This window comes from Hyperoodon ampullatus, assembly GCF_949752795.1.
Source record: "Hyperoodon ampullatus genome assembly, chromosome: 1".
Lineage (NCBI taxonomy): Eukaryota > Metazoa > Chordata > Mammalia > Artiodactyla > Ziphiidae > Hyperoodon > Hyperoodon ampullatus.
The window spans coordinates 83,108,854-83,136,777 of record NC_136914.1 but is presented as its reverse complement, the minus strand read 5'-3'; the positions used below and the strand labels follow the sequence as shown (position 1 = coordinate 83,136,777).

Here is a 27,924-nt window from a genome sequence, read left to right as displayed (position 1 = left end):
TGTGCTAAGCAATGGAGGATGGAAAAATCAGTAAGACAGGTCCATGTCCTCAATGACACACATTCACAGTTCCATCAGACAGATGGAGATAAAGCAGTAAACACCTAAGGATATAATCAATGTATGACCAAGCCAAGAGACGTTTAAAAAAGTCTGACATATATAACCTTCTAAATCTCATCTAGCAATACAATTAAATTCTTGCACATTTGTACCAGCAAGAAACTGGAAATAACCAAATATCCAATGCACAGATGCATAAACTGCAGTATAGTCTATACATATATTTTAAAAATAAAGGAACTAGTACAGAATGATTTAAGAAAAATGAAGCACAAAGTGTTTTATATCACTGCTGAAAAGCAATAGTATCAGACAACCCACAGTTAAGTACACCAATTCCAAATAGGATGGTTCACATGAAACAAAGAAACCTAAAAGTAAAGCACCCCACAGTCACTTGAGAGAAAAGGCTACATATGCTAGCTAGCCCTGCATTTGTAATCACTAGAAAAATCCATAATCACACAAAGACTAAAAATAATGACCAGAGTAACATAGACCTGTCCTAAACCTAGGCAAAGAGCACTTTCAGCAATAGCTCCAAAAGATTAGACACCTATCAAAGATTTGGGCGGGGGGGCGGGGGGGCAGGTGTGGCATACTTTAAATGTTACTAAGCCCACTACATGTCAGGCACCATACTGCTGGATGCTGAAGAAAAAAAGATGAATAAGAATCCTCAAGGAGCCCAATGATCTAGCAGGAGCAAAAAGACATATACACAATTACCAAAAATATAATAACTGCTCTAAAAAAAAACCCAACAAAGTGATACTAGAGAAAAAAGGTAAACTGTGGGTTCAAGAAAAGCTTATCAGGTTCCCTGATGGTGCAGTGCCAATGCAGGGAACACGGGTTTGAGCCCTGGTCCGGGAAGACCCCACATGCTACGGAGCAACTAAGCCCGTGCACCACAACTACTGAGCCTGCGCTCCAGAGCCCATGAGCCACAACTACTGAAGCCCTCGCACCTAGAGCCCGTGCTCCGCAACAAGAGAAGCCACCTCAATGAGAAGCCCGCGCACCGCAATGAAGAGTAGCCCCCACTCACCGCAACTAGAGAAAGCCCACGCGCAGCAACAAAGACCCAATGCAGCCAAAAACAGATAAATAAATTTTAAAACAGAAAAAAAAGAAAAAAGAAAAGCTTATCAGAAATGGCATTTTAGGAGAAGTAAGTTTTTCAAAAGGCAAAGAAAGAAGGTTAAGGACTTATTCCAAGCAGACAGAACTCAATATAGCTAAAGGCTGGAGGGACAGTGAGGGTCTGAGGTATGTTCAGGCATACAACTTAAGTTGAGACTTGACAGGAAATAAGGAAAAAGGTAGGCTAGAACAACAGTAAAAAGGTTTTGACTTCATGCAATAGGGGGTAGACAATGTAAAGGAAAATGACAAAGTAACGTTTTAAAAATTAAATCCAGGGAGGCAGGGCTGGGCTGCAGTGCGGGGCCACCGCCCTCCGCACTCCTGGGCGTTCCTCCGCGCTGTGCGCCCCACAGGAGGAAGTCACAGGAAAACAATCTGACATCAGGTGAGAATCCAAGTCAAAACTGGGTGAAACTGAAGAGAAATTGGACGTTCCCACTGGCTCCTTAAGTACCTATGGATTATGGCAGGAAAACTGAAATGGGTCACTGATATCGAGAAGTCATTGCTGATAAGTAACTCTGAAAAGAGAGGACGGGTCCAAGTGACAGAAAACGAGGACTGGAACTTTTACTGGAAGAGCAAGCAAACCATCTGCAATGTTTTTAGTGTCGAAACTGGCTACCGGCTCTCAGATGATCAAATAGTCAACCATTTCCCAAACCACTATGAACTGATGCAGAAGGATCTGATGGTGAAAAACATCAAGAGATACAGGAAAGAGCTGGAGAAGAAAGGGAGTCCTTTAGCAGAGAAGGACGAAAGTGGGAAACACCTCTACCTGGACTTCGTCCCTGTCACCTACATGCTGCCCGCCGACTACAACCTGTTCGTGGAGTTCAGGAAAAGGCTCTCCAGCACCTGGATCATGAAACCTTGGGGCAAAGCTCAGGAAAAGGGCATCTTTCTGATCAACAAGCTCTCTCAAATCAAAAGGTGGTCCTGGGACAGCAAAACAACTTCGTTCATGACTCAGTCTACCAAGGAAGCCTACGTGATCTCTCTGTACATTAACAACCCGTTACTAATCGGCAGCAGGAAGTTTGACCTGCGCTTGTATATTCTGGTGTCTACGTACCGCCCACTGCCCTACTACATGCATAAACTTGGATTTTGCCGCTTTTGCACAGTAAAATACACCCCAAGTACCAGTGAGCTGGATAACATGTTTGTTCATCTCACCAACGTTGCCATTCAGAAACATGGGGAGGACTACAACCACATCCACGGGGGCAAGTGGACCGTGAACAACCTGCGGCTCTACCTGGAGAGCACCCGAGACAAGGAGGTGACCAGCAAGCTGTTCAACGAGATCCACTGGATCTTCACGCAGTCCCTGAAGGCCATGGCACCAATGATGAACAACGACAAACACTGCTTTGAGTGCTACGGCTACGACATCATCATCAACGACAAGCTGAAGCCCTGGCTGATCGAGGTGAACGCGTCCCCATCCCTCACCTCCAGCACTGCCAACGACCAAATCCTTGAGTACAACCTGATTAATGACACCCTCAACATCGCGGTCCCTAACGTTGAAATTCCAGACTGTAAATGAAACAAGTCACCCCCAAAGGAAGTCCTTGGCAATTATGAAATTCTGTACGACGAGGAGCTGGCACAGGGCGACAAGGCTGACCAAGGGCTGAGAAGTCCGCCGGGCCAGTCGCTGGGCCCCAGAGGGGGCCGATCGAGAGACTCCAGGAGGACCGTCCTCACAACCTGGAAGTGACCTCTAGTGAGAGCAAGACTCCAGCCTGGACTTGTCACTGCACCCACCCTTGCTGAAGACCTATTTTGGAAATTTCCTTTTTCTAGAGCTTTTTTCCTTTCCTAAACCCTGTAATAAAGGCATTTCTTTGGAAGGTTTAAAAAAAAAATTAAATCCACTGGCATGGCGCCAGTTGAATTAGAAGTTGGGACAGACCAAAGGCAGAGAATTAAATGTAAATAAGCAAACTATTTTAATATAAATAGTCCATCTGAGAAATGAAAACCTGACCTAAGATGATTAACAAAAAACGCAAAAGCGGAAACAAAGATTCAGGAGATAAATGGGGGATGGAGGACGAAATCAGTAACTTACAAAGGATAGTGAGAGAAGTTGAAGAAAAACCAGAAAAGTCTTATCAGAGTAACCGAAAGGGGAAAGCTCTAAGATGGAATTGGAAACGTGGAAGAAAGAGGTACAAAATGGACAATTGCTGAAAAGTTACTTTTCGTTTCACAATTTAGAAGATATTGGTAATGACTGAAAAAGTAGTTTCAATATGATATGATAGAGACAGAAGAAACCTGAGTACAGAAGTTAAGGAATGAATTAACTTTTAAGAACCAAATACAGGAGAGTATTTTTATGATAACCAGAGTAGGAAAAGATTCCTTAAACAAAATACAAAAGCCACACCATATAGGAAAAGACAGACAAATTTGACTACTTTAAAAGTAAACTCAGTAAGATCAAAGATACAATAAAGTGAAATAAGCCAGCAGAATAAATAATGTATAATAATCAAATTCATAGAGACAGAAAATATTCAATAGAATGGTAACTGCCAAGGGTTGAGCATTCAGAAGTAAGGAGTTAGTGTTTAATGGGTACAGAGTTTCAGTTTTACAAAAAGCAAAGTCTTAGAGATGGATGGTGGTATTGGTTGTACAACAATGTGAACGTACTTAATGCCACTGAAATTGTGCACTTAAATATATAAAGGATGAGGGACTTCCCTGATGATCCCGCAGTTAAGACTCCTCGCTCCCAATGCAGGGGGCCCAGGCTTAATCCCTGGTCAGGGAACTAGAGCCTGCATGCCGCAACTAAAAGATCCTGCATGCGACAACGAAGATGCCGCGTGCCACAACTAAGACCCCAGTGCAGCAAAATAAATAAATATTTTTTAAAAATACAATGAGAAGTTTTATGGGGCTTCCCTGGTGGCGCAGTGGTTAGGAGTCCGCCTGCCGCTGCGGGGGACACGGGTTCGTGCCGCGGTCCGGGAAGATCCCACATGCCTCAGAGTGGCTAGGCCCGTGAGCCATGGCCGCTGAGCCTGCGCATCCGGAGCCTGTGCTCCGCAACGGGAGAGGCCCGTGTACCGCAAAAAAAAAAAAGAAAAGTTTTATGATGTTATTTACCACAATTTTTTTAAAAAGAGCATAAAAAAAGATAAGACAGTTAGAAATTACGCCACATAACAGAAGTAGACAAAATTATACAGATAAAGAATTCTTACAAATCAATAAGAAAAATACAAACCACACAAATTCTTAAAAATGGGAAAGGAGGGCTTCCCTGGTGGCGCAGCGGCTGAGAGTCCGCCTGCCGATGCAGGGCACACGGGTTCGTGCCCCGGTCCAGGAAGATCCCACATGCCGCGGAGCAGCTGGGCCCGTGAACCATGGCTGATGAGCCTGCACGTCCAGAGCCTGTGCTCTGCAACGGGAGAGGCCACAACAGTGAGAGGCCCACGTACCACAAAAAAAAAAAAAAAAAAAAAAAAAGGGTAAGGAATGCAAACACTAATTTTACAAAAGAAAGCCTTATGGCCAATAAACACAAAAACATGCTTAATATCTCTACTGACAAGGGAAATGAAAATTAAAATAAGCTATCATTTCATATCCATCAGACTGACAAAAATCTAAACCTTCCAAATGTCAGGTCCCTAGAATTCTTATTTACTTCTAGAGCAAGTGTAAATTGATACAATCATTGGGAGAACAATGATGCAATATCGAGTCATGTAGAAGATGCAAATACACTCAGATCCTGAAAGTCTACTTCCTATAAAACCCTTAAGTGCCCAAGAAAACAACTATAATAATGTTCAATGCATCCTTTTTTATAATCTCTAAAAGTTGGAACTACATGCCATCAGTAAGAGAATGAATTTTAAAAACTGTGACACGAAATACTCTACATAGTAGACCCTTGAACGAGGGGGGTTAGGGATACCGACCCCCTGCTCAGACAAAAATCGAAGTATAACTTATAGTTTGGCCCTCCATATACCCAGTTCCTCCACATTTTCACATTCAATCAACAGTGGATTGTGCAGTACTGCAGTATTTACTACGGAAAAAAATCCGCATATAAATAGATTCATGCAGTTCAAACCCATGTTGGTCAAGGGTCAACTGTCGTTTAAAACTGAAGAACTAGAGCAATATGCATCGTCACAGATAAATCTCAAAAAACAACACTGAGAAGAAAAGTTGCAGGAGATGTAGAATATTATAACCATCTATGAAAAAAAATTTTTTTAAGTTTAAAATACTAAAAGGTGATTTTACACTCAAAAATACTGTGTTTATCAATAGTAAAAACAAAAATATGAATGGGGGGGTATACTCAACCCCAGCATAGTGGTTACTTAAAGAAGGAAAGAGAACAGAATGAGCTTTGTCTGTATGCTTTGTTTTATTTCTTGGGAAGGTGGAGGAGGGGCTAAACCCAGTATGAGTTAAGATCTATTAAATCTGGACCATGGATATAAAGGTGTTCATATATTATTTCTTAACTTCTAAGTCTAAAATATAATTTTTTAAACATCTTTAAAGATAATGGGTAGGAAGCAAGCAGCAGATATGATTATACTCTATTCTTCCCACCATAACCAGTAAACAGAGTCAGAGACCTGGTTTTAAACCCTCGTTCCACCAAGTTACTCGACACTGAGGAAAGTTACTTAATTTCTTCAGAGCTGCAACTTTCTAATCCATAAAACAAGAATAACACCCATCTCATAAGGCTGTCATATATATAAAATATTGGATAGTAGACATTCAACTACAGGTAGTTACTGTTTTAAATTTGCAGTAAAGGCACTTCCCTGGTGGTCCAGTGGGTAAGACTCCATGCTCCCAGTGCAGGGGGCCCAAGTTCAATCCCTGGCCGGGGAACTAGATCCTGCATGCATGCCACAACTAAGTAGTCCACATGCCGCAACTAAAGATGAAGTGCCACAACTAAGACCCGGAGCAGCCAAAATAAATAAATAAATGTTAAATTTGCAGTAAAAGCAAAGAACTAAAGGGAGGGAAAGGACAAGGGTTTTGAATGAAATGTACTTGTCTCACCTTTTCAGAATTACATAACAGAACATACGACTGACGTCAGATGGATGTGACCACGACTTTCTAGTTTCCAAAACCCGACTTTAAAATAGGGATTTTACAAAGGAATTCAAGATTACACACCAGAGGATTAGCATATGGATTCCATGGTCCAGTTAAAGGAGACCAGAGCCATGTCAAGAAGTCCAAAATAATCCCATTACTCCATATTATATGAAAGGCTCCCTAATAATTTACTTCTTTTTCACTCAGAAAGGTCATTTTAACACAAACTTCTCTCCAATTTATAACTGTCTCCTAAAGAAAGACTAACCAACATCTTCAGAACAAAGCCCACATACATTCTTTTGTATTCCCCTTGGCCACCAGTCCCCATAGGTTATTTGCACACAAAGAAACAATATAAGAAGTACTAAAGTCCCTCATCATGTTATTAAGCCTTTTCTGGAGGCAAATTCCCGTAGAGCTATCACTAAACCATTGAAGGAAACCTTTATGGTCCAAGGACAACAATAAGCAGAGTATGAAAGCACAGTTAATTTTGACATCTTAGCAGCTATCCATTTACTGAATGTTCCAAGCACTGCTCTAAGCACTGTAAAGCCTCTCTTGATCTCCCTATTTACAGATAAGAAAGCTGAAACAGTCAGTGCTGTAGGTATTAAGCAGAAAAGCCAGGACTGAACGCAAATCTAATTCCAAAGCCCACACTCTTAATCACTAAGCTAAACTCACTACATCATGCTTGGGGAAGTAAGTATCTCTGCCTCCTGGCAACCTTTCCTCACACCAAGAGAGAAAAGCAAAATAGTTAAATACAATACTCAATACTGAACTGTCACCCACTGTTGTACTTAGTTTTATTAGCATTCAGCTTTTATGGTATTGTTTATGAAAAGTATACTCCCATAAAGCAACCATATATAATGGTTGGAGTAAACTGGTATGCCAAAAGCTTGGGTGAAGTTCACCATTAACCAGATTTGAGTCACTGAGCAACAATCAATGTCTCTAGGCCTCAGATTCCTGATCTTATAGATGAAGTTTTTGGCCTAGATCTAAGGTCTCTTTCAACTTTAACATTCAACACATTTTCTAAGACACTGTTAATGAATGTCTTGAACAAAGATTTTGAAAGTCATCTTTTGAAAACCTTTAAAATAAAATCATATAGTATATGCTCTTATGTCTATCCTTTTACTCAAACATACTCAAAGCAAAAAACAAAAAAACAAAAAAACATACTCAGGGCTTCCCTGGTGGCGCAGTGGTTGAGAGTCCGCTTGCCAATGCAGGGGACACGGATTCGTGCCCCGGTCTGGGAAGATCCCACATGCCGCAGAGTGGCTGGGCCCGTGAGCCATGGCCGCTGAGCCTGCGCGTCTGGAGCCTGTGCTCCGCAACAGGAGAGGCCACAACAGTGAGAGGCCCGTGTACCGCAAACAAAAACAAAAACAAAAACAAAAAACAACATACTCAAAGCTAGTCTGTGCTATTAAAAACCAAGAAAATTACTGGAAAGGGGTGGGGTGTGGGGATTCTGATGGTGCTGGTAATATTAATATTCTGTTTGTTTTGGGTGCTGGTCACACTTTATTGTATGTACTTTGTATATTACCATTTATTATTTTGATATGAAAAAGGTGTTTTTTTCTCCAAAGAAAACTTATGTGTTCTAACTCCACAACTATGTTTGTGTATATCAGAGCTGTGCAACCTTTTTGCTATAAATATATAAATGCGGTGCTTTGTGACCACCTAGAGGGGTGGGATAGGGAGGGTGGGAGGGAGACGCAAGAGGGAGGAGATATGGGGATATATGTATATGTATAGCTGATTCACTTTGTTATAAAGCAGAAACTAACACACCACTGTAAAGCAACTATACTCCAATAAAGATGTTAAATATATATATATATTTATATATACACACATATATATAAATGTGTTTCTTGCCTAATTTTGTCCATAACCCTGCTCCCTAGTTCCAGTTCAGGCAACTACAGAAGAGATCATTTACTTGTAAATTACAGTATTCCTATAATTCCTTTATGACTGTCTCCTGAAATTCGAAGTCAGTCTTAACTTTCCTTTGGAACCTAGCTCAAGAACCTCCCTACATACACATACCCTCAGAACTCCCATAGCATTGATTCCTTGCATCTAACATTTTTATCTACCTCCAACCAGGTAAGTCTTTAAGGGCTGTTGTCAATATGCTCAATAACTGCTGATAACATATTTACTGAGAAATAAGAATATATATCCTTTACAAAGGGGTGACCCGCAAAGGGATCCCAAATGCATCTAACTCTGTGCCTGATGGACAGAGATCAAAGCCTTTATAATAACTAAAAAAAAAAGAGAGAAGAGAAATGCACCCCAAAGAGTATTTCTTGCACAGGCTTTTAAGTTGCTTTTTTTTTTTTTTAACTCAATCTATAACACTTTCCTTGCTCAACCTACACCCAGAACCTCTTAAGGAACACTATCTAAATAAGTTACACTGAACTATAATTTACATAGCTGTAAAAACACACCACTTTTCTATTAGTAAAAAATTGTTCAAATTCTGGTAACATTCGTTTATAGCAGGAAATTTCACCTTCTTCCTTAAATCAAAAAGGAAAGTTTAAAAGAAAATGACGATAATTAATTGATAAGGGGCAAAGTCTTAAAACAAAAACAGAACATTCAAACCTAGTAGTAGCCATGCTATATAATTTTTTGTACCTTTACTTCCATTCATTCATCTTTTAGAGAAATTATACTACACATCCTACCTAGTTAACAGTCTTAAATGTTCTTCTAAAGAGTTTTGTCTACAGCAGTGGTTCTCAGCATTTGGCAAAGTCTGGAGACATTTTTAGTTGATATGATTGGCAGGGAGAGGGTAGGGAGGTGGAGGGAGGATTGCCTGTGCTATTGGCATCTAGTGCTATTAGTCAGGGATAGTGCTAAACATCCTACAATGCACAGAACCACCCACAACAAAGAATTCATTATCTGCCCCACATGCCCCACATAGTGCCAAGGTTGTATGGTCTACAGAAATCAAGAGACTTTCTTCTAAAGATGTGCAACTAGTTCTACACAGAATAATCAAATATATAAAATTTAAAATAAAAGATACAAAAATCCATTTAAATACTTAAGGAAAATGTATACAATAGTAGTTTTCGTGAAACCAATTTGTTAATTGGTTTAAATTAAATATTAAAATAATTCCCTATGAGAATATTCCCTATGAGAATCCTAGAAAATCCTAGTTAGCAAAGTGCAGCTACAATATGAAAAAAACTACAGGTACCATATAGCACAAGAACAAGCAAGAGTATGTGCACTGATTTAAGGGCCTTTTACTTCACTGAACATCAAATTTAAAAATATTTTCCATATTGAAATGCAAGTAAAACTTTAATTACAGGTAACACGTATTTTAATGTTTAAACTAACAATTAACTTAGGTTGTGTTTAAATCCTTTAATCAGTAATACAAACCAGGTTCAATTATTTTTAAATAATTAAAAGTATGCCTACCTTTGGCAAGTCATGACAGCATGGTACAATATAAACACAAGCAGACTTAGATCTACATCTCAAAGCTATACATTTGCGGCCAAATAATTTAACTTCTTTGAATCTCAATTTTCTCATCTAAGAAATAAGAAATCTAATTCAAAGACCTGTTCTTGAGAATTAGCAATAATGTATATAAACAAATGGAACTGAGAGCTCCTCTACAAATGGTGGTTAACTGTTAATACCAATAATAATTGATAGTAAATAATAATACAACCTATGAATACAGATTATAGTTTTATTCTATCCTCATAAGCAACAACTCACTTATGTAATTCAACTCAAAAAATAACCATAAAATGTACTTTAAATCAATTTTCCATGCCTAGTAACTTTGAAGCATTACTTAAAATTCACACTCAGATTTAAATAAACCTGACACATAAAGGACAGACTTCCAAACACAGTCTCAGGAAAAAAGGCCTACATGGTTTATTTATTTTGAGTAAATAACATATTAGCATGATTCAAAATTCAAAAGGGATCTTTTGATGCTTGTTGCCCCAGACACCCAATTCTCCCAACAGAGAAGCAATCAATGTTACCAATTTCTCATTAATCCTTTCATCTATGCAGACAAATACACCTATTCTCCCACTTCTGACACAAATGGTGGCCTCCTCCCACTATTCTGCACTGTGCTTTTAATTTATCTTGGAGGTTATATTTTAATTAACAACACACTCCAACAGTGGCCACTTACAACTTCTTATGGCCAGAATTCAGCAAATGTCAGCTATCTTTACTAAGGCACTTAAAAGGGGAAAAAAAAAATCCTTAAAATCAATCAGGAGTCTTAGTAAACACAAGCATATGAAATAAACTTTGGTAAAATGGAGATTTACATGAGGAAATACTTGATTACTTGACCAGCCACTCAAATACTACATTTACATACATAAAAAGGAAACACGTGGACTGTACTACAAGTTCTTCAATGAGCTGAAAATAATCAACATAATCCACTTACAGAACTGGACCTAGTAAAATATCAATTAAATAAAATATTGGTGAAAACAAAGCTATTTACTGGTTATATATTCCAATATCTGACCCTTTCCTAAATGTTCTTTTAACTTACTTTCTGGAAGAAGTTTCATTCCAGATTTATAAAGGTACTGTTCTTAAAAAAATAATTTGCCTGTTTGTATTTTGTTTTCTTCCTCTGAAACACTACGTCACTTGAAGCAAGGCTTCATCATCCCTTACTTAATATAGAGCTGTATTATTTTAACAATATGCATTACTATAGCAATACAAGATTTCTTTTAAGCATCAATTTAAGTACTAAGAATATCATGGTGAAAAGTCAACTCACATAATGCAGAGACTATATGAATTATGAGAGCAGTAACTTACCACTTTTAATTAATAGAAAATAATGCATTAAAGTCTTAAAGTTTCAGGCTTGTACAACCGTATTATAGAAGAAATGTTTTAGGCTACTGGCAACAATATTAGCTGCAAACTTTCATTAGGAAGATATATGTCAACTGTCCTGGAATATATTTTCTTATTAGAGAAAAACTTAGAATCACTGTTTCACTGTATATCAGTACAGGCATTTACGACTCTTTTTCTGCACTGTACCACAAAAATACAAAGTCATCCTTCCATTCAGAGTTTTGGCACTTGAACAAATACAGAGGTCAGAGTACATACACATGCTCTGTAAAACCAATCATTACTTATATACTATTACATTCAATAAATCTGCTAGGATTTGGCATTTTTAAATAATCTTAAAGAATTTTCTCCATGTCTAACTGGAAAAATACATAATCACTTTAGACTCAAATAAAGTTCAAGTGCTATCAGACTTATGTTAATAACTCATCACATACTTAGAATGCTGAATTTCACAAATCATTAAGATCATTAAAGTACCAATGTAAGAGTAAAATACAAATAGCAATAATACATCCAATAATGATACGTGACATCTTGAAAATAACCAGTCAGTATTTTTAATCTTTGTTGAATCCAAGGATGAAAACAACCTAGCATTCTTCTTGATTTGGGTATGAAAAAAAAAACTGTACTGATCCGTTCATAATTTTGAGTCAAATTACTAAAACACTTTAAATATCTTACCTTAATAAGTGCGGCTAATACTAGAGTATCTAAAATTTCCAAAGGACTCAGGAGCAGGTTAAGACAAAAATTTTTTTAATCATTTCAGATATAAATATGTTGGGATAAACCTACTTACTTAATAAGGAAATATAACAATGTATTAATCTGCTGAAACCTCATGTTTCTTAATAGGGATGTTCTTCAAAAGTAAGAATCAAGTTAACTATGAGGGACATCATAATGAAGTTAACTATGAGGGACATCATAGTGAAGTTTCATGGCACAACACAACAGTGTCACAGAGGCACTGTCTTGGGACACTCTGTAACTTGTAGACAGTATTTTGAAATAAGCTTCTCGTACACTCCATTATTTTTTCCTACTCCTAGCTAAAAATACCTAAATGTCTTTAATACACCAAACTTGCCTTTACCCAGTCAAAAAGCTTTAGATGTCAATCGAAACTCTAGGCCTAGATGTCGGGGTAAGTAGAAATGAGATAACGGTCTAATATGGAATTAATTTCCTATCTCAGGTGAAAATTCCCTTATCCCACCCCCCCCCACTCAAAGAAGACAGCACCCCATTATGCCTTCTCTTCTCTCCCAATACCGAACTGAGAGGGAGTAACTCTGAACGTCCTTTCATCAATACCTAAGGACTCGCATCGCTCCTTCCTTAAGGAAAGGACCGTGGCGGCCAGACCGGTTATAACCCAGAATACCCTTAAAAAGAGTGGGCCTTTGGGCAGCGCGGCTCTCCGGATCCAGTTACCACCTTTCCCCTTCCCCCAACCCACTTCCCGGGTTTTCTCAGGCTCGGCCTGCTCCCTCCCCACCCTACAGCCACACTTCCAGCTGTTGCCACTGCCTTGGGGCTCTCTCTAGAGCTCACACCCCGCCGATAAGCGCCCCTCCTCCATCCGCCCCCCAAACCGTTTTCCTCCCCAGACCACCCGCCCGCGAGACCGTCCATCCCAGGGCCCTGGGAGGGGAGGGGAAAACGGCGGAAGGAGGGGGAGACTGCTGCTTCCCCACAAGCAGAAGGGTGGCAGCAAAAAAGGCCACCCGGGGGTTACCAGGGATATTGGGGTCGCCACTGAAAGGGCCCTCCCGCCCTGGGCTGAGGTGGGGGACGTCCGGGAGTTCATTTCTAACCTCCTCGCTCTTCAGCACCTCCTTGAACTCCCGCTTGATTCGCTGCACCGCGATGTTGGCCATGTCTCCGCCCGCAGCTGATTCGTACCCGCCTCCTCCGCCACCGTTACGACCACCGCCACCGCCGCCACCTCTTCCTCCACCGCCTCCTCCCTCTGCGATTCACACCCGAGCACACGAACGCTGCCAACGCCACCCCTGCCGCCGCGCTCTCCAGAGTGTGGAATCACCTCCGCGCCCGGCCACCAAAATGGCGCCGGGTCCGCGCAGGCGCACGACGTTGACCCGGCCGGGCGGCGCAGCCGCTGCCGTCGTAGCCCCTTACGCCACAGTCGCGAACCCGCGCCGGGCTGCGCCGCGCCTCGCGTCTCTGCCCGAGCTGCAGCCGCGTGGCTCCGCCCTGCCGGCGTTTGGGGCCAGGAGGGTGCGGCTTCTGCGCCGGCCGGCTCTACCCGGGCCGCCCCGGGCCTCTCCGGAGCCTCCTCCTCTGTACGAACGAATGTGATGTGGTCGAGGCTTCCAGAATTTAGCCTCTAACCGAAGGTTCGAATCCAACCTGACCGGTTCACGCGGCCCCACTCGGCTCAGAGCGCCGCCCTGACTCAGCCAGACCCAGAACCCACGGGATTAATGTAGCCGGCTGTGTCTAGTGTCTGAAAACACTGTCCCGGAACTCAGTCCGGCCCATTTTCTATTGGTAAAGAAAATCCACTGCGGTTCGTTTTTGTTCTGAAGCCATTATAATACTGTTACTACAATCATCCCAGGATCTTTCCAGGTACAACAAATCATTAAATTAAGTATGGTCATTGTTGGGTCTCAGTTGTATCTGAGACCACTACTCCACGGAGATGCCTGAGAGTTCAGAAGCCGGATGTTGATCTTTGACCTACTTAGATAATTGATGCCAAGCCGTGGAACTAAAACCATAGTTTTTAAACTTGAATGTACATCAAAATCCCTGGAGAGCTTGTTTAAGAACAACAACAACAAAAAGATTGCTGGAGTGTAGTGTGGGCCTAATAATTTACATTTTTAACAAGTTCCCAGGTGCTTCTGCTCCTGCTGCTGGTTCAGGGACCATACTATGAGAACCACTGAACTAAGGCCTGTAAAAATAGTTTATAAAGTGAACAATGGAGAAATAGATGCTTCTTGGGGACGAAGGGCAGCTTCTGTAAGCCTAGGGTCTACAACAGTGTCTGGAGCTAGTAGGCAGTCAATAAATATTGAATGAATAAATGAGTAAAGATAAGAGTAAAATGTTTTAAGTGGAAAGTAAATTTGAAAGTGGTTGCTAGGGCTTCCAGTAACTAATATGGTTTTGATGCTGAGGGATGCTTTGAATAGAAAACATTTTGTAATAAGTAATAACGTTTATTTAGAAGTTTATATTTCTTGCATTTCTTTCACCTAACCAATCAGTAAAGTGTCCTATTAGAAGAATATCATAAATACACCGTCTTAGCAAAAATTACTAAAATTGTGGCAGTAAAAAAGAAAATAGCCACTGGGGGTGAACCATTCAGTGGAGGCACATGGCAAAAAAGAATTTATTGAACTCCTGCCGCGGGAACCAAGAGGCGATTTTAAATTCCAGCTCTCCTCCATACCAGCTCTCTCGGCCAAACTTGGTTTCCTCTTCTGCAAAATAAGGAAGCTGGATGAGATGATCTCTTTCAAGTTTTAAGAGTTTAGAAATCTAAAACATCATCTCGAAACATTCCCCTAAATGGACTAACGTAACTGTAAAACCCTTCCAGCAGAGCCCCCTAGTGGTCCTAACAGGAACCGACTATACATGTGGGTCATGGCCCAATAAATTATTGGTATAATGTATAAATCATGCAATGCTATGTGAATTTGTGCCAGTACATTAAAAATAGTTATTTCGAAGTGTGCAAAATTTTTTTGAATACTTTAAATTTATCACCTTCATTCAGTCCCCAATATTAATCTTGGAACTTCAAAGAAATTTACAACACTCAAATCACAGGGAGACTAATTAGAAGAGTATGCTAATTTCTTTGGGGAAGAGAGGTTTGGTAATTTTTAAATGCACATAATCATTGGTCCTGAAATTCCACTCAGTCCATTTTTACAGTCCTTCCAGAGAATGAGGCAACTGCATATAAACTGACCTGAGACGATCCTCAAAATACATTCTAAGGGAAATAGAACATTATGCTAAAAGCAATGTGGTATCCTGGATTGGACCCTAGAACCAAAAGGACATAATTAGTGAAATCTGAATAAATTCTGTAATTTAGTTAGTAGTATTGTAGAATGTTAATTTCCTAGTTTTGACATGGTACTATGATTATGTAAGATGCTAACAGTAGTAGAAGTGAGTAGAGTATACAAGATTCTCTAAAACTTTTCTGTAAATACAAAATTATTCCAAAAGAAAAATTTTATTTAAAAAAATCACTATTCAGTCCAGATTGTGTGTAGTATACCACAAAGTATGTGATGGAAGAAAGGAATATGCTTGTGTATGCTTGTGAATCCATAAAATATCACTGGAAAAATATATCAGAAACTGACAGCATCATTGTAAAACAACTGTACCCCAATGAAAATAAATAAATAAATAAAATTAAAATGTACAGAACATTAAAAAGAAAAAAAGAGAAACTGACAGCAGTGGTTATCTCTGAGAAAGCAGCTTAAGTTCCTTGGGGAAGGCAAAGTGGAAGACTTTTCATCATGTATCCTATTGTAAATTTTACCTGTTCAAAACTAATTTTTAAAAAATGAGTTTCCAGTAATGCAGATTATAAGCTCTTCACTATTATGATCTAGTTCTGATTGCTTACTTCATTACATAATTAATTAAACAAATAATTTTTGAATGCCTACTATGTGCCAGGAATAATCTAAGCCCTGGAGGCATACTAGTGAACAAGACCAAAAAAACCCTCGAATCGTAAAAGAATTTGCATTCTAGCAATGATAAGGAAAAATTCATCTCAAAAGTCTGAAGGCACCTGGGTGGCCCCTGAGATGTCTTCAGGAGTCATTGTGCAATGCCCAAACTATTATCATAATAAAACTAAGATATTATTTGCCTTTTTACTGTGTTGACATATGCACTGATGATGTAGAAGCAGTAGTATGCAAAAAATTACTGTACTAGTAATAATTTTACTAATGCCATACACTCACTATTTGAAAATGCCAGTTTCACTTTAGAATGTCTTCAGTGAAGCAATAGAATTTTTTAACTTTATTTATTTTATTTTTATTTATTTTTGGCTGCATTGGGTCTTCATTGCTGCGTGCGGGCTTTCTCTAGTTGTGGCCAGTGGGGGCTACCCTTCATTGCGGTGCGTGAGCTTCTCATTGCAGTGGCTTCTCGGAGCACGAGCTCTATGCACGCGGCCTTCATTAGTTGTGGCGCGCAGGCTCAGTAGTCTTGGCGCACCGGCATAGTTGCTCCGCCGCATGTGGGATCTTCCCAGTCCAGGGCTTGAACCCGTGTCCCCTGCGTTGGCAGGCAGATTCTTAACCACTGCACCACCAGGGATGCCCCAGAAATTATTAATTTTATTAAACTTCAACTTTAAAGTACGTCTTAATATTCTGTTTGATACATGGGAAAGGTACATAAAGGACTTCTGCCTACCAAAGTTCATGGTAAAGCACTTGTGCAAATGGTTGCGTTGCAAGCTGAACTTAGCCACTTTTTTCATGGAACACCATTTTACTTAAGATAATGACTGAGACAAACTATGTTTATTAAGAGTTGGGTATTTGGCAGGCGTTTTATCAAAAATGAACAAGGTAAGCCTATCATGTCAAGGAAAACAACTGGCAGAATTTGTTGAAATGATAAAATTCAAGCTTTCAACTGAAAATTAGAGTTTTTTTTTTTAACCCATAAGAAAACTTTTTAATATGCATCTTATTTTTTAACAAATTATATACAGGAAGTTCTACACATATAATGTATGTACATTATAAACCACACAGATATTTTTTAAATGATACAAAGGCAAATAGGTTCTAATATTTTCTCTTCCTAACTCCTAAGGCATTAGAAAATTAGAGTTTTAGAAAACGTATCTGCCACTGTGACTTGACAGCTTCCCAATATTCTTAAAGACCTTTCCGATTAAATTGGGTGATATTAATAAATGTGATTGCTAGAAATTATGCAATGAAGTATGTCAACATTGGGAAGATCTGCATAAATCAGTGAGGCAATAGTTTCCAAATGACCAATGCATGATGTCACAAAATCATGCATGGGTAAAACATCCATTCAAGGATCAAGACAGACCAATGGATTTTAATGTAACAGAATACAAAAAGTTCATTCATAACATTTCAGATTCCATATTGCACCTAACCTTTGAGAAACTACCATTTGTCTAGATTTAGTTATCTGAAAAAAGTTATTAAAATATTCTTTCCCTTTCCAACTACGTATCTGCATGAGGCTGGATTTTCTTCATGTACTTCAACCAAAACAACATGTGCAACATATTGAATGCAAAGACATACATGAAAATCCAGCTGTGTTCTATTAAGCCAGGCATTAAAGAGATGTTGTTTGGGAAATATAGTTATTTTTCACTGAAGTTATACTATTTATATAAGCATGTATGGATTTTATTATAGTTTATTATAGTTATTAATAAATGTTTCAATAACTTCTCAGTTTTAATTTCTAACACAATTTTGTTTAACCCACGTAAACAAATGCTTTTTGGAATCCTCAGTATTTTTGAAGAGTGTAAAGGAGAACATCTGAGTATACTGTGCTGCTTAAGCATGAGATTTAGATCTAAAAAGTTTCCCAATTTCAGAATATATAATATATGTAAACATTATTTATGTGAACATTGTGTAATTGGCTTTAGATGGATGGAAGAAAGTTCATCTGTTAACTCTTCTGATGTCTCTAACAGAACAATGTGTTTTGATGTGTTGAAGCACATAAAAAGAAACGTGACAAGGGATAATTGTGCTTTGCTGACCCCTGATAATACTCGCCTACATTGGAACTGTGCAAGTCTTCCTTTTTGTAGCTTCTGATAGTTACTATTACTGTTCTACAGATTCAAATTTCCTGTTCTAAATGCAGAGCAATATTTTTTTTTCCTACAGCCCTTTCCTGACCTTGTGTTTTGCCAGCTTTTTGAGATTTTTTTCCTCCGTCTCTTACCAATGCCTATTCTATCCAAGTCTGTCATTTAACTCTCTTTTTGAAACACTCAGTCATAACTCTAAGGTCATTTTGCATTTTTTCTCCTCTTTCACTGAGTCCTTACGCTTCCCATCTTGTTAGCTCCTCTCCTTGTTACCCACCCCAGCTGGGGTGAAGAGCTCTAGCAGCAAGAGTAGAAAGCAGCATTTAGATCTGCAGTCAAACTGCATACTAATTGTAATGCACACTGTATTATCCCAAATATAGAGAATAGATCAGAAACCCCACCATTGTGGCTTTCAGAATATCTGCAGCATGGAGTAGAAAGCTTGTTTCAGTAGCACAGAATATGCTTCCTTGCCTTAAATTACTTATTGTTCCTGTCAGGCACAGAAGTTCGTTAGGTGGGAGATTTTTTAGCAAAGGACCTCATAATTCCACTCTGTCCAAGGAATATGCAGCTACAACTGGGACATGGCTATAGGACGTTCACACTCCAGTCAATACACCAGCCACCTTTCTGGTAGACTGCCCTCTGCTGATCATCCCATTTGTTTTTGCTGAGTTTATGAATTCCTTTCTGTCCTCTAAACAAGAGTCCTCTCTTTTAGAGCCTAGAATCACTGGAGCCCCAATGCAAAACTCCCAATCCTCCAGAAGCTACTCTTCAAAATCCTCTTCCTCTGGTTGTCTCAAAGGCCATGAACTAGTCAACATGGGACTTCCTGCTAATTAAAATCCACAGGTAGCTGCTACCTACTCAGCCCCTCAATTATGTCAATTACTTTTTTTTAATGTTTATTTATTCGGTTGCGCTAGGTCTTAGTTGCCGCACTCTGGTTCCTCGTTGCCACATGCGGGATCTAGTTCCCTGACCAGGGATCAAACCTGGACCCCCTGCATTGAGAGCATGGAGTCTTAACCACTGGACCACCAGGGAAGTCCCACTTATGTCAATCATTTATCTTTCACTTAGAATACAGATTTTCACAAATCATATAAGCCTCATCAAATTGGCCAGATATTCTTTGTTTGCTCCTCCAGATCCACTCTCCAGTGTTTTCTACTTTGTGTGCCTAGATGCTGGAAGTATGGGCTACCAAGTAGTTGTTAAATGTAGAAAGCTTTCTTACCATCTGGATTCCAGTTGAGCATGGCCAATGGAAGGCTCTGGCAGGAGATGAAGCCAAGGGTTAACAATGCTACCTTTCCCTACCAAAGCCCGCAGTTCTGATAGCTCTTTCCTTCAACTGCAGCTATAGCTACTGCTATAGCTCTTTCAAGATTCCAGTAATCATGCTCCCCTATCCTTTCAAGCCTGGAGGTGCCAAGAGCTCCCTGCTGTTGTTAGCCTTTGCCAGCTTCCTTTAACTTTTGTAAACAGTCTCTCTTTTTTTTTTTTTTTTTGTGGTACGCGGGCCTCTCACTGTTGTGGCCTCTCCCGCTGCAGAGCACAGGCTCCGGACACGCAGGCTCAACGGCCATGGCTCACGGGCCCAGCCGCTCCGCAGCATGTGAGATCTTCCCGGACCGGGGCGCGAACCCGTGTCCCCTGCATCGGCAGGCGGACTCTCAACCACTGCGCCACCAGGGAAGCCCCATGTAAACAGTCTCTTAACAAACTCTTATCAATATCCACCGGCTTCCAGCCAGGATCCTGTCTGATACACCAAGGTAAAACCATAATTTCTTACTCTCCTGGATGTTGTTATTATTGAGAAAAGTTGCCTATTGATCTCTCCTGCTCTACAGCCTCTACATCAGAATTACTTAGAGGAGCTCAGAGTTATAGCTTTCCCCACTAAGGTGAAACTCTGAAGGGCCAACTGAGGTATTACCCTGAGAACAATAGATAAATATCTTTCCCTTTATTGGTGCTCCCTGTAGTGGCGATTCACACCGACTTCCACCTCTTTATAGCTGGACATTTCAACTGTACGATCCTAGGCAGTGACTCCTTTCCAGGGTGAACAATCCAGCTTTATCCCTTTCCCTAGAGGCCTAGGGAAGCATATGCAAAAGAATTCCCCCCATACCCTCTGAAGTTAGCAAGCACCATGACTTAGACACTCTCAGGAGACCCTACAGAAACATAATGAAAATCATAATTGAAAGCAGCAGGAGACATATTTATCATATAAATATCTCAGCAAAAGCACTGTGCTCAAAACTTTTTTTTAATTTTTAAATTTTATTTATTTTTTTATACAGAGGTTCTTATTAGTCATCGATTTTATACACATCAGTGTATACATGTCAATCCCAATCGCCCAGTTCATCACACCACCATCCCCACCCCCCAGCAGCTTTCCTCCCTTGGTGTCCATACGTTTGTTCTCTACATCTGTGTCTCAACTTCTGCCCTGCAAACCGGTTCATCTGTACCATTTTTCTAGGTTCCATATACATGCGTTAATATATGATATTTGTTTTTCTCTTTCTGACTTACTTCACTCTGTATGACAGTCTCTAGATCCACCGACGTCTCAACAAATGATCCAGTTTCGTTCCTTTTTATGACTGAGTAATATTCCATTGTATATATGTACCACAACTTCTTTATCCATTTGTCTGTTGTTGGGCATTTAGGTTGCTTCCATGACCTGGCTATTGTAAATAGTGCTGCAATGAATATTGGGGTGCATGTGTCATTTTGAATTATGGTTGTCCTAGGGTATATGCCCAGTAGTGGGATTGCTGGATCATATGGTAATTCTATTTTTAGTTTTTTAAGGAACCTCCATACTGTTCTCCATAGTGGCTGTATCAATTTACATTCCCACCAACAGTGCAAGAGGGTCCCCTTTTCTCCACACCCTCTCCAGCATTTGTTGTTTGTAAATCTTCTGATGATGCCCATTCTAACTGGTGTGAGGTGATAGCTCATTGTAGTTTTGATTTGCATTTCTCTAATAATTAGTGATGTTGAGCAGCTTTTCATGTGCTTCTTGGCCATCTGTATGTCTTCTTTGGAGAAATGTCTATTTAGGTCTTCTGCCCATTTTTGGATTGGGTTGTCTCTTTCTTTAATATTGAGCTGCATGAGCTGTTTATATATTTTGGAGATTAATTCTTTGTCTGTTGATTCATTTGCAAGTATTTTCTCCCATTCTGAGGGTTGTCTTTTCGTCTTGTTTATGGTTTCCTTTGCTGTGAAAAAGCTTTGAAGTTTCATTAGGTCCCATTTGTTTATTTTTGTTTTTATTTCCATTACTCTAGGAGGTGGATTAAAAAAGATCTTGCTGTGATTTATGTCAAAGAGTGTTCTTCCTTTGTTTTCCTCTAAGAGTTTTATAGTGTCTGGTCTTATATTGAGGTCTCGAATCCATTTTGAGTTTATTTTTGTGTATGATGTGAGGGAGTGTTCTAATTTCATTCTTTTACATGTAGCTGTCCAGTTTTCCCAGCACCACTTATTGAAGAGACTGTCTTTTCTCCATTGTATATCCTTGCCTCCTTTGTCATAGATTAGTTGACCATAGGTGCGTGGGTTTTTCTCTGGGCTTTCTGTCTTGTTCCATTGATCTATGTTACTGTTTTTGTGCTAGTACCATATTGTCTTGATTACTGTAGCTTTGTAGTATAGTCTGAAGTCAGGGAGTCTGATTCCTCCCACTCCGTTTTTTTCCCCTCAAGACTGCTTGGGCTATTCGGGGTCTTTTGTGTCTCCATACAAATTTTAAGATTTTTTGTTCTAGTTCTGTAAAAAATGCCATTGGTAATTTGATAGGGATTGTGTTGAACCTGTAGATTGCTTTGGGTAGTATAGTCATTTTCACAATACTAATTCTTCCAATCCAAGAACATGGTATATCTCTCCATCTGTTGATATCATCTTTAATTTCTTTCATCATTGTCTTATAGTTTTCTGCATACACGTCTTTTGTCTCCCTAGGTAGGTTTATTCCTAGGTATTTTATTCATTTTGTTGCAATGGTAAATAGGAGTGTTTCCTTAATTTCTCTTTCAGATTTTTCATCATTAGTGTATAGGAATGCAAGAGATTTCTGTGCATCAATTTTGTATCCTGCAACTTTACCAGATTGATTGATTAGCTCTAGTGGTTTTCTGGTGGCATCTTTAGGATTCTCTATGTATAGTATCATGTCATCTGCAAACAGTGACAGTTTTACTTCTTCTTTTCCAATTTGTATTCCTTTTATTTCTTTTTCTTCTCTGATTGCCGTGGCTAGGACTTCCAAAACTATGTTGAATAATAGTGGTGAGAATGGACCTCCTTGTCTCGTTCTTGATCTTAGAGGAAATGCTTTCACTTTTTCACCATTGAGAATGATGTTGCTGTGGGTTTGTCATATATGGCCTTTATTATGTTGAGGTAGGTTCCCTCTATGCCCACTTTCTGGAGAGTTTTTTATCATAAATAGGTGTTGAATTTTGTCCAAAGCCTTTTCTGCATCTATTGAGATGATCATATGGTGTTTCTTCTTCAGTTTGTTAATATGGTGCAGCACATTGATTGATTTGCATGTATTGAAGAATCCTTGCATCCCTCGGATAAATCCCACTTGATTATGGTGTGTGATCCTTTTAATGTGTTGTTGGATTCTGTTTGCTAGTATTTTGTTGAGGATTTTTGCATCTATATTCATCAGTGACATTGGTCTGTAATTTTCTTTTTTTGTAGTATCTTTGTCTGGTTTTGGTATCAGGGTGATGGTGGCCTCATAGAATGAGTTTGGGAGTGTTCCTTCCTCTGCAATTTTTTGGAAGTGTTTGAGGAGGATGGGTGTTGGCTCTTCTCTAAATGTTTAATAGAATTCACCTGTGAAGCCATCTGGTCCTGGACTTTTGTTTGTTGGAAGAGTTTTAATCACAATTTCAATTTCATTACTTGTGATTTGTCTGTTCATATTTTCTATTTCTTCCTGGTTCAGTCTTGGAAGATGATACCTTTCTAAGAATTTGTCCATTTCTTCCAGGTTGTCCATTTTATTGGCAAAGAGTTGCTTGTAGTAGTCTCTTAGGATGCTTTGTATTTCTGCTGTGTCTGTTGTAACTTCTCCTTTTTCATTTCTAATTTTATTGATTTGAGTCCTCTCCTTCTTTTTCTTGATGAGTCTGGCTAAAGGTTTAGCAATTTTGTTTATCTTCTCAAAGAACCAGCTTTTAGTTTTATTGATCTTTGCTACTGTTTTGTTTGTTTCTATTTCATTTATTTCTGCTCTGATCTTTATGATTTCTTTCCTTCTGCTAACTTTAGGTTTTGTTTGTTGTTCTTCCTCTAGTTCCTTTAGGTGTAAGGTTAGATTGTTTATTTGAGATTTTTCTTGTTTCTTGACGTAGGCTTGTATAGCTATAAACTTCTCTCTTAAAACTGCTTTTGCTGCATCCCATAGGTTTTGGATCGTCGTGTTTTCATTGTCATTTGTCTCTAGGTATTTTTTGATTTCCTCTTTGATTTCTTCAGTGATCTCTTGGTTATTTAGTAATGTATTGTTTAGCCTCCATGTGTTTTTGGGTTTTTTTACGCTTTTTTCCCTGTAATTCATTTCTAATCTCATAGCGTTGTGGTCAGAAAAGATGCTTGATATGGTTTCAATTTTCTTAAATTTACTTAAATTTGTGACCCAAGATGCGATCTATCCTGGAGAATGTACCATGTACACTTGAGAGGAAAGTGTAATCTGCTGTTTTTGGATGGAATGTCCTATAAATATCAATTAAATCTATCTGGTCTATTGTGTCACTTAAGGCTTGTGTTTCCGTATTAATTTTCTGTTTGGATGATCTGTTCATTGGTGTAAGTGAGGTGTTAAAGTTCCCTACTATTATTGTGTTACTGTCGATTTCCTCTTTTATAGCTGTTGGCAGTTGCCTTATGTATTGAGGTGCTCCTATGTTGGGTGCATATATATTTATAATTGTTATATCTTCTTCTTGGATTGATCCCTTGATCATTATGTAGTGTCCTTCCTTGTCTCTTGTAACATTCTTTATTTTAAAGTCTATTTTATCTGATATGAGTATTGCTACTCCAGCTTTCTTTTGATTTCCATTTGCATGAAATATCTTTTTCCACCCCCTCACTTTCAGTCTGTATGTGTTCCTAGGTCTGAAGTGGCTCTCTTGTAAGCAGCATATATATGGGTCTTGTTTTTGTATCCATTCAGGAAGACTGTGTCTTTTGGTTGGAGCATTGAATCCATTCACTTTTAAGCTAATTATCGATATGTATATTCCTATGACCATTTTCTTAATTGTTTTGGGTTTGTTTTTGTAGGTCCTTTTCTTCTCTTGTGTTTCCCACTTAGAGAAGTTCCTTTAGCATTTGTTGTAGAGCTGGTCTGGTGGTGCTGAATTCTCATAGCTTTTGCTTGTCTGTAAAGCTTTTGATTTCTCTATCGAATCTGAATGAGATCCTTGCTGGGTAGAGTAATCTTGGTTGTAGTTCTTCCCTTTCATCACTTTAATTATATCATGCCACTCCCTTCTGGCTTGTAGAGTTTCTGCTGAGAAATCAGCTGTTAACCTTATGGGAGTTCCCTTGTATGTTATTTGTCGTTTTTTCCTCGCTGCTTTCAATAATTTTTCTTTGTCTTTAATTTTTCCCAATTTGATTACTATGTGTCTCGGCATGTTTCTCCTTGGGTTTATCCTGTATGGGACTCGCTGCGCTTTCTGGACTTGGGTGGCTATTTCCTTTCCCATGTTAGGGAAGTTTCCGACTATAATCTTTTCAAATATTTTCTCCGGTCCTTTCTCTCTCTCTTCTTCTTCTGGGACACCTATAATGCTAATATTGTTGCGTTTAATGTTGTCCCAGCGGTCTCTTAAGCTGTCTTCATTTCTTTTCATTCTTTTTTCTTTATTCTGTTCCACAGCAGTGAATTCCACCATTCTGTCTTCCACGTCACTTATCCGTTCTTCTGCCTCAGTTACTCTGCTATTGATTCCTTCTAGTGTAGTTTTCATTTCAGTTATTGTATTGTTCATCTCTGTTTTTTGTTCTTTAATTCTTCTAGGTGTTTGTTCTTTAATTCTTCTAGGTCTTTGTTAAACATTTCTTGCATCTTCTCAATCTTTGCCTCCATTCTTTTTCTGAGGTCCTGGATGATCTTCACTATCATTATTTTGAATTCTTTTTCTGGCAAGTTGCCTATCTCCACTTCATTTAGCTGTTTTTCTGGGGTTTTATCTTGTTCCTTCATCTGGTACATAACCCTCTGCCTTTTCATCTTGTCTATCTTTCTGTGAATGTGGTTTTTGTTCCACAGGCTGCAGGATTCTGTGCTCAGAATTTGATGCAACTACATTTTATTCTTTTTAAAGTGATTTTGATGGCGGCTTCCCTGGCAGTCCAGTGGTTAAGACTCTGTGCATCCACTGCAGGGGGTGTAGTTTGGACCCCTGGTTGGGGTACTAAGATCATGCATGCTACATGGCATAGCCAAAAAATAAAAATAAATAAAGTCTTAATATAATTAATTAATTTTAAAAAGTGATTTTGATGTGTTAACAGTAGTATGAGTTCTTATACATCTCTAACCTATTAGCATAACATTTTATCAACAACATTAGGAAGGAGGTTAAAGAAAAAGTAGTTTAAAGTAGCATTTGGTAACTTAGTATTCCACAGTTTTGTTGCTTTTTTGTTTGTTTGTTTGTTTGTTTGTTTTGGCTGCGTCGGGTCTTCTTTGAGGCATGCGGGATCTTTTCTTGCAGTGCACGGGCTCTTCATTGCAGCACCAGGCTTCTCTCTAGTTGTGGTGTGCAGGTTTTCTCTTCTCTAGTTGTGGTGTGTGGGTTTTCTCTTCTCAAGTTGTGGCTCGCGGGCTGCAGAGCACATGGGCTCTGTAGTTTGCAGCATGTGGGCTCTCTTGTTGAGGCACACGAGCTCAGTAGTTGTGACTTGCGGGCTTAGTTGCCCTGCGGCATGTGGGATCTTAGTTCCCCAACCAGGGATCGAACCCACGTACCCTGCGTTGGAAGGTGGATTCTTTACCACTGGACCACCAGGGAAGTCCCAGTATTCCACAGTTTTGTATTCTTGATTAAGGAAGGTACATTCTTATATTTCCCAATTGAAAAGTACAGGAAAGCACTTAGCTACTACAACAATTAGAACTTCAAATATGTGTCGACTAGTATGTAGACTGAGCACACTTACTGCTAACTAGAATTATTTTTTTAAAACACAAAGCCTTATTCTTCACACTGGATAATTAGATTTTTAGATTTCTGTCATTTTATTTTATTTTTTATTTTTTAAAATTAATTTATTAATTTATTTATTTTTGGCTGTGTTGGGTCCTTGTTTCTGTGCAAGGGCTTTCTCCAGTTGCAGTGAGCAGGGACCACTCTTCATCACGGTGCGCAGGCCACTCACTGTCGCGGCCTCTCTTGTTGTGGAGCACAGGCTCCAGAGACGCAGGCTCAGTAGTTGTGGCTCACGGGCCCAGTTGCTCTGCAGCATGTGGGATCTTCCCAGACCAGGGCTCGAACCCGTGTCCCATGCATTGGCAGGCAGATTCTCAACCACTGCACCACCAGGGAAGCCCCTTATTTTATTTTTTAAATTTTATTTATTTATTTATTTATTTTTGGCTGCATTGGGTCTTCGTTCCTGCACGCGGGCTTTCTCTAGTTGCAGTGAGCAGGGGCTACGCTTCATTGCAGTGCACGGTTGTCTCATTGTGGTGGCTTCTCTTGTTGTGGAGCACAGGCTCTAGGCACACAGGCTTCAGTAGTTGTGGCTTGCGGGCTCTAGAGTGCAGGCTCAGTAGTTGTGGCCCACAGGCTTAGTTGCTCCGTGGCATGTGGGATCTTCCCAGACCAGGGCTTGAACCCATGTCCCCTGCATTGGCAGATGGATTCTTATCCACTGTGTCACCAGGCAAGTCCCAGATTTCTGTCATTTTATAAAATTAAGTACCAAGGATTTCTATACAGGTTCTCACTAGGCTTCCTTGCAACCCCTCATCCCAGGCTTTTTTATTTTTTGAAATTTTGGTAAGATATACAAACATAAAATTTACTCTTACACATTTTTTAAAAATATTTATTTGTTTTTATTTTTGGCTGTGTTGGGTCTTCATTGCTGTGTGCGGGCTTTCTCTAGTAGTGGCAAGCAGGGGCCTACTCTTTGTTGTGGTGCACAGGCTTCTCATTGCCGTGGCTTCTCTTGTTGTGGAGCACAGGCTGTAGGCATGCGGGTTTCAGTAGTTGTGGAACACGGGCTCAGTAGTTGTGGCTCGCGGGCTCTAGAGCACAGGCTCAGTAGTTGTGGTGCAGGAGCTTAGTTGCTCCATGGCCTGTGGGATCTTCCTGTGCCAGGGATCAAACCCATGTCCCCTGCATTGGCAAGCGGATTCCTAACCACTGCGCCACCAGGGAAGCCCTACTCTTACCCACTTTTAAGTATACTGTTCAGTGGCATTAAATACATTCACATTGTGTAACCATCACCACCATACATCTCTGGAACTTTTTCATCATCCCAAATTGAAACTGTACATCCATTAAAAAATAACTCTCCATTCCTCCCTTTTTTCAGCCCCCAGTAACCGTTATCCTACTTTCTGTATCTATGAACTTGACTATTCTAGGTACCTCATGTAAGTAGAATCAGACAATATTTGTCCTTTTGCGTCTGTCTTATTTCACTTAACAATGTTTTCAAAGTTCATCCACTCTGTAGCATGTATA

The 27,924-nt window shown here is 39.6% G+C and overlaps 2 protein-coding genes across 2 annotated transcripts in view; one reads left to right on the top strand and one right to left on the bottom strand.

Moving 5' to 3' along the window:
- The window catches only part of UBE2K (ubiquitin conjugating enzyme E2 K), a 74,166-nt gene extending 60,982 nt beyond the window's left edge, over nucleotides 1-13,184 (bottom strand). The window contains exon 1 of the mRNA XM_079697441.1: nucleotides 13,104-13,184. Coding sequence (XP_079553567.1) covers nucleotides 13,104-13,166 — 63 coding nt within the window. The 5' untranslated portion in view covers nucleotides 13,167-13,184. The remainder of the gene's footprint in view (nucleotides 1-13,103) is intronic.
- Nucleotides 1,676-2,944, top strand: LOC307062799 (polyglutamylase complex subunit TTLL1-like; the record flags this gene model as incomplete). Its single annotated transcript, XM_079718671.1, is given in 2 exon segments — nucleotides 1,676-2,767; nucleotides 2,771-2,944. Coding segments are annotated over 2 exon segments (1,266 nt in total).
- Nucleotides 13,185-27,924: the final 14,740 nt, after the last annotated feature.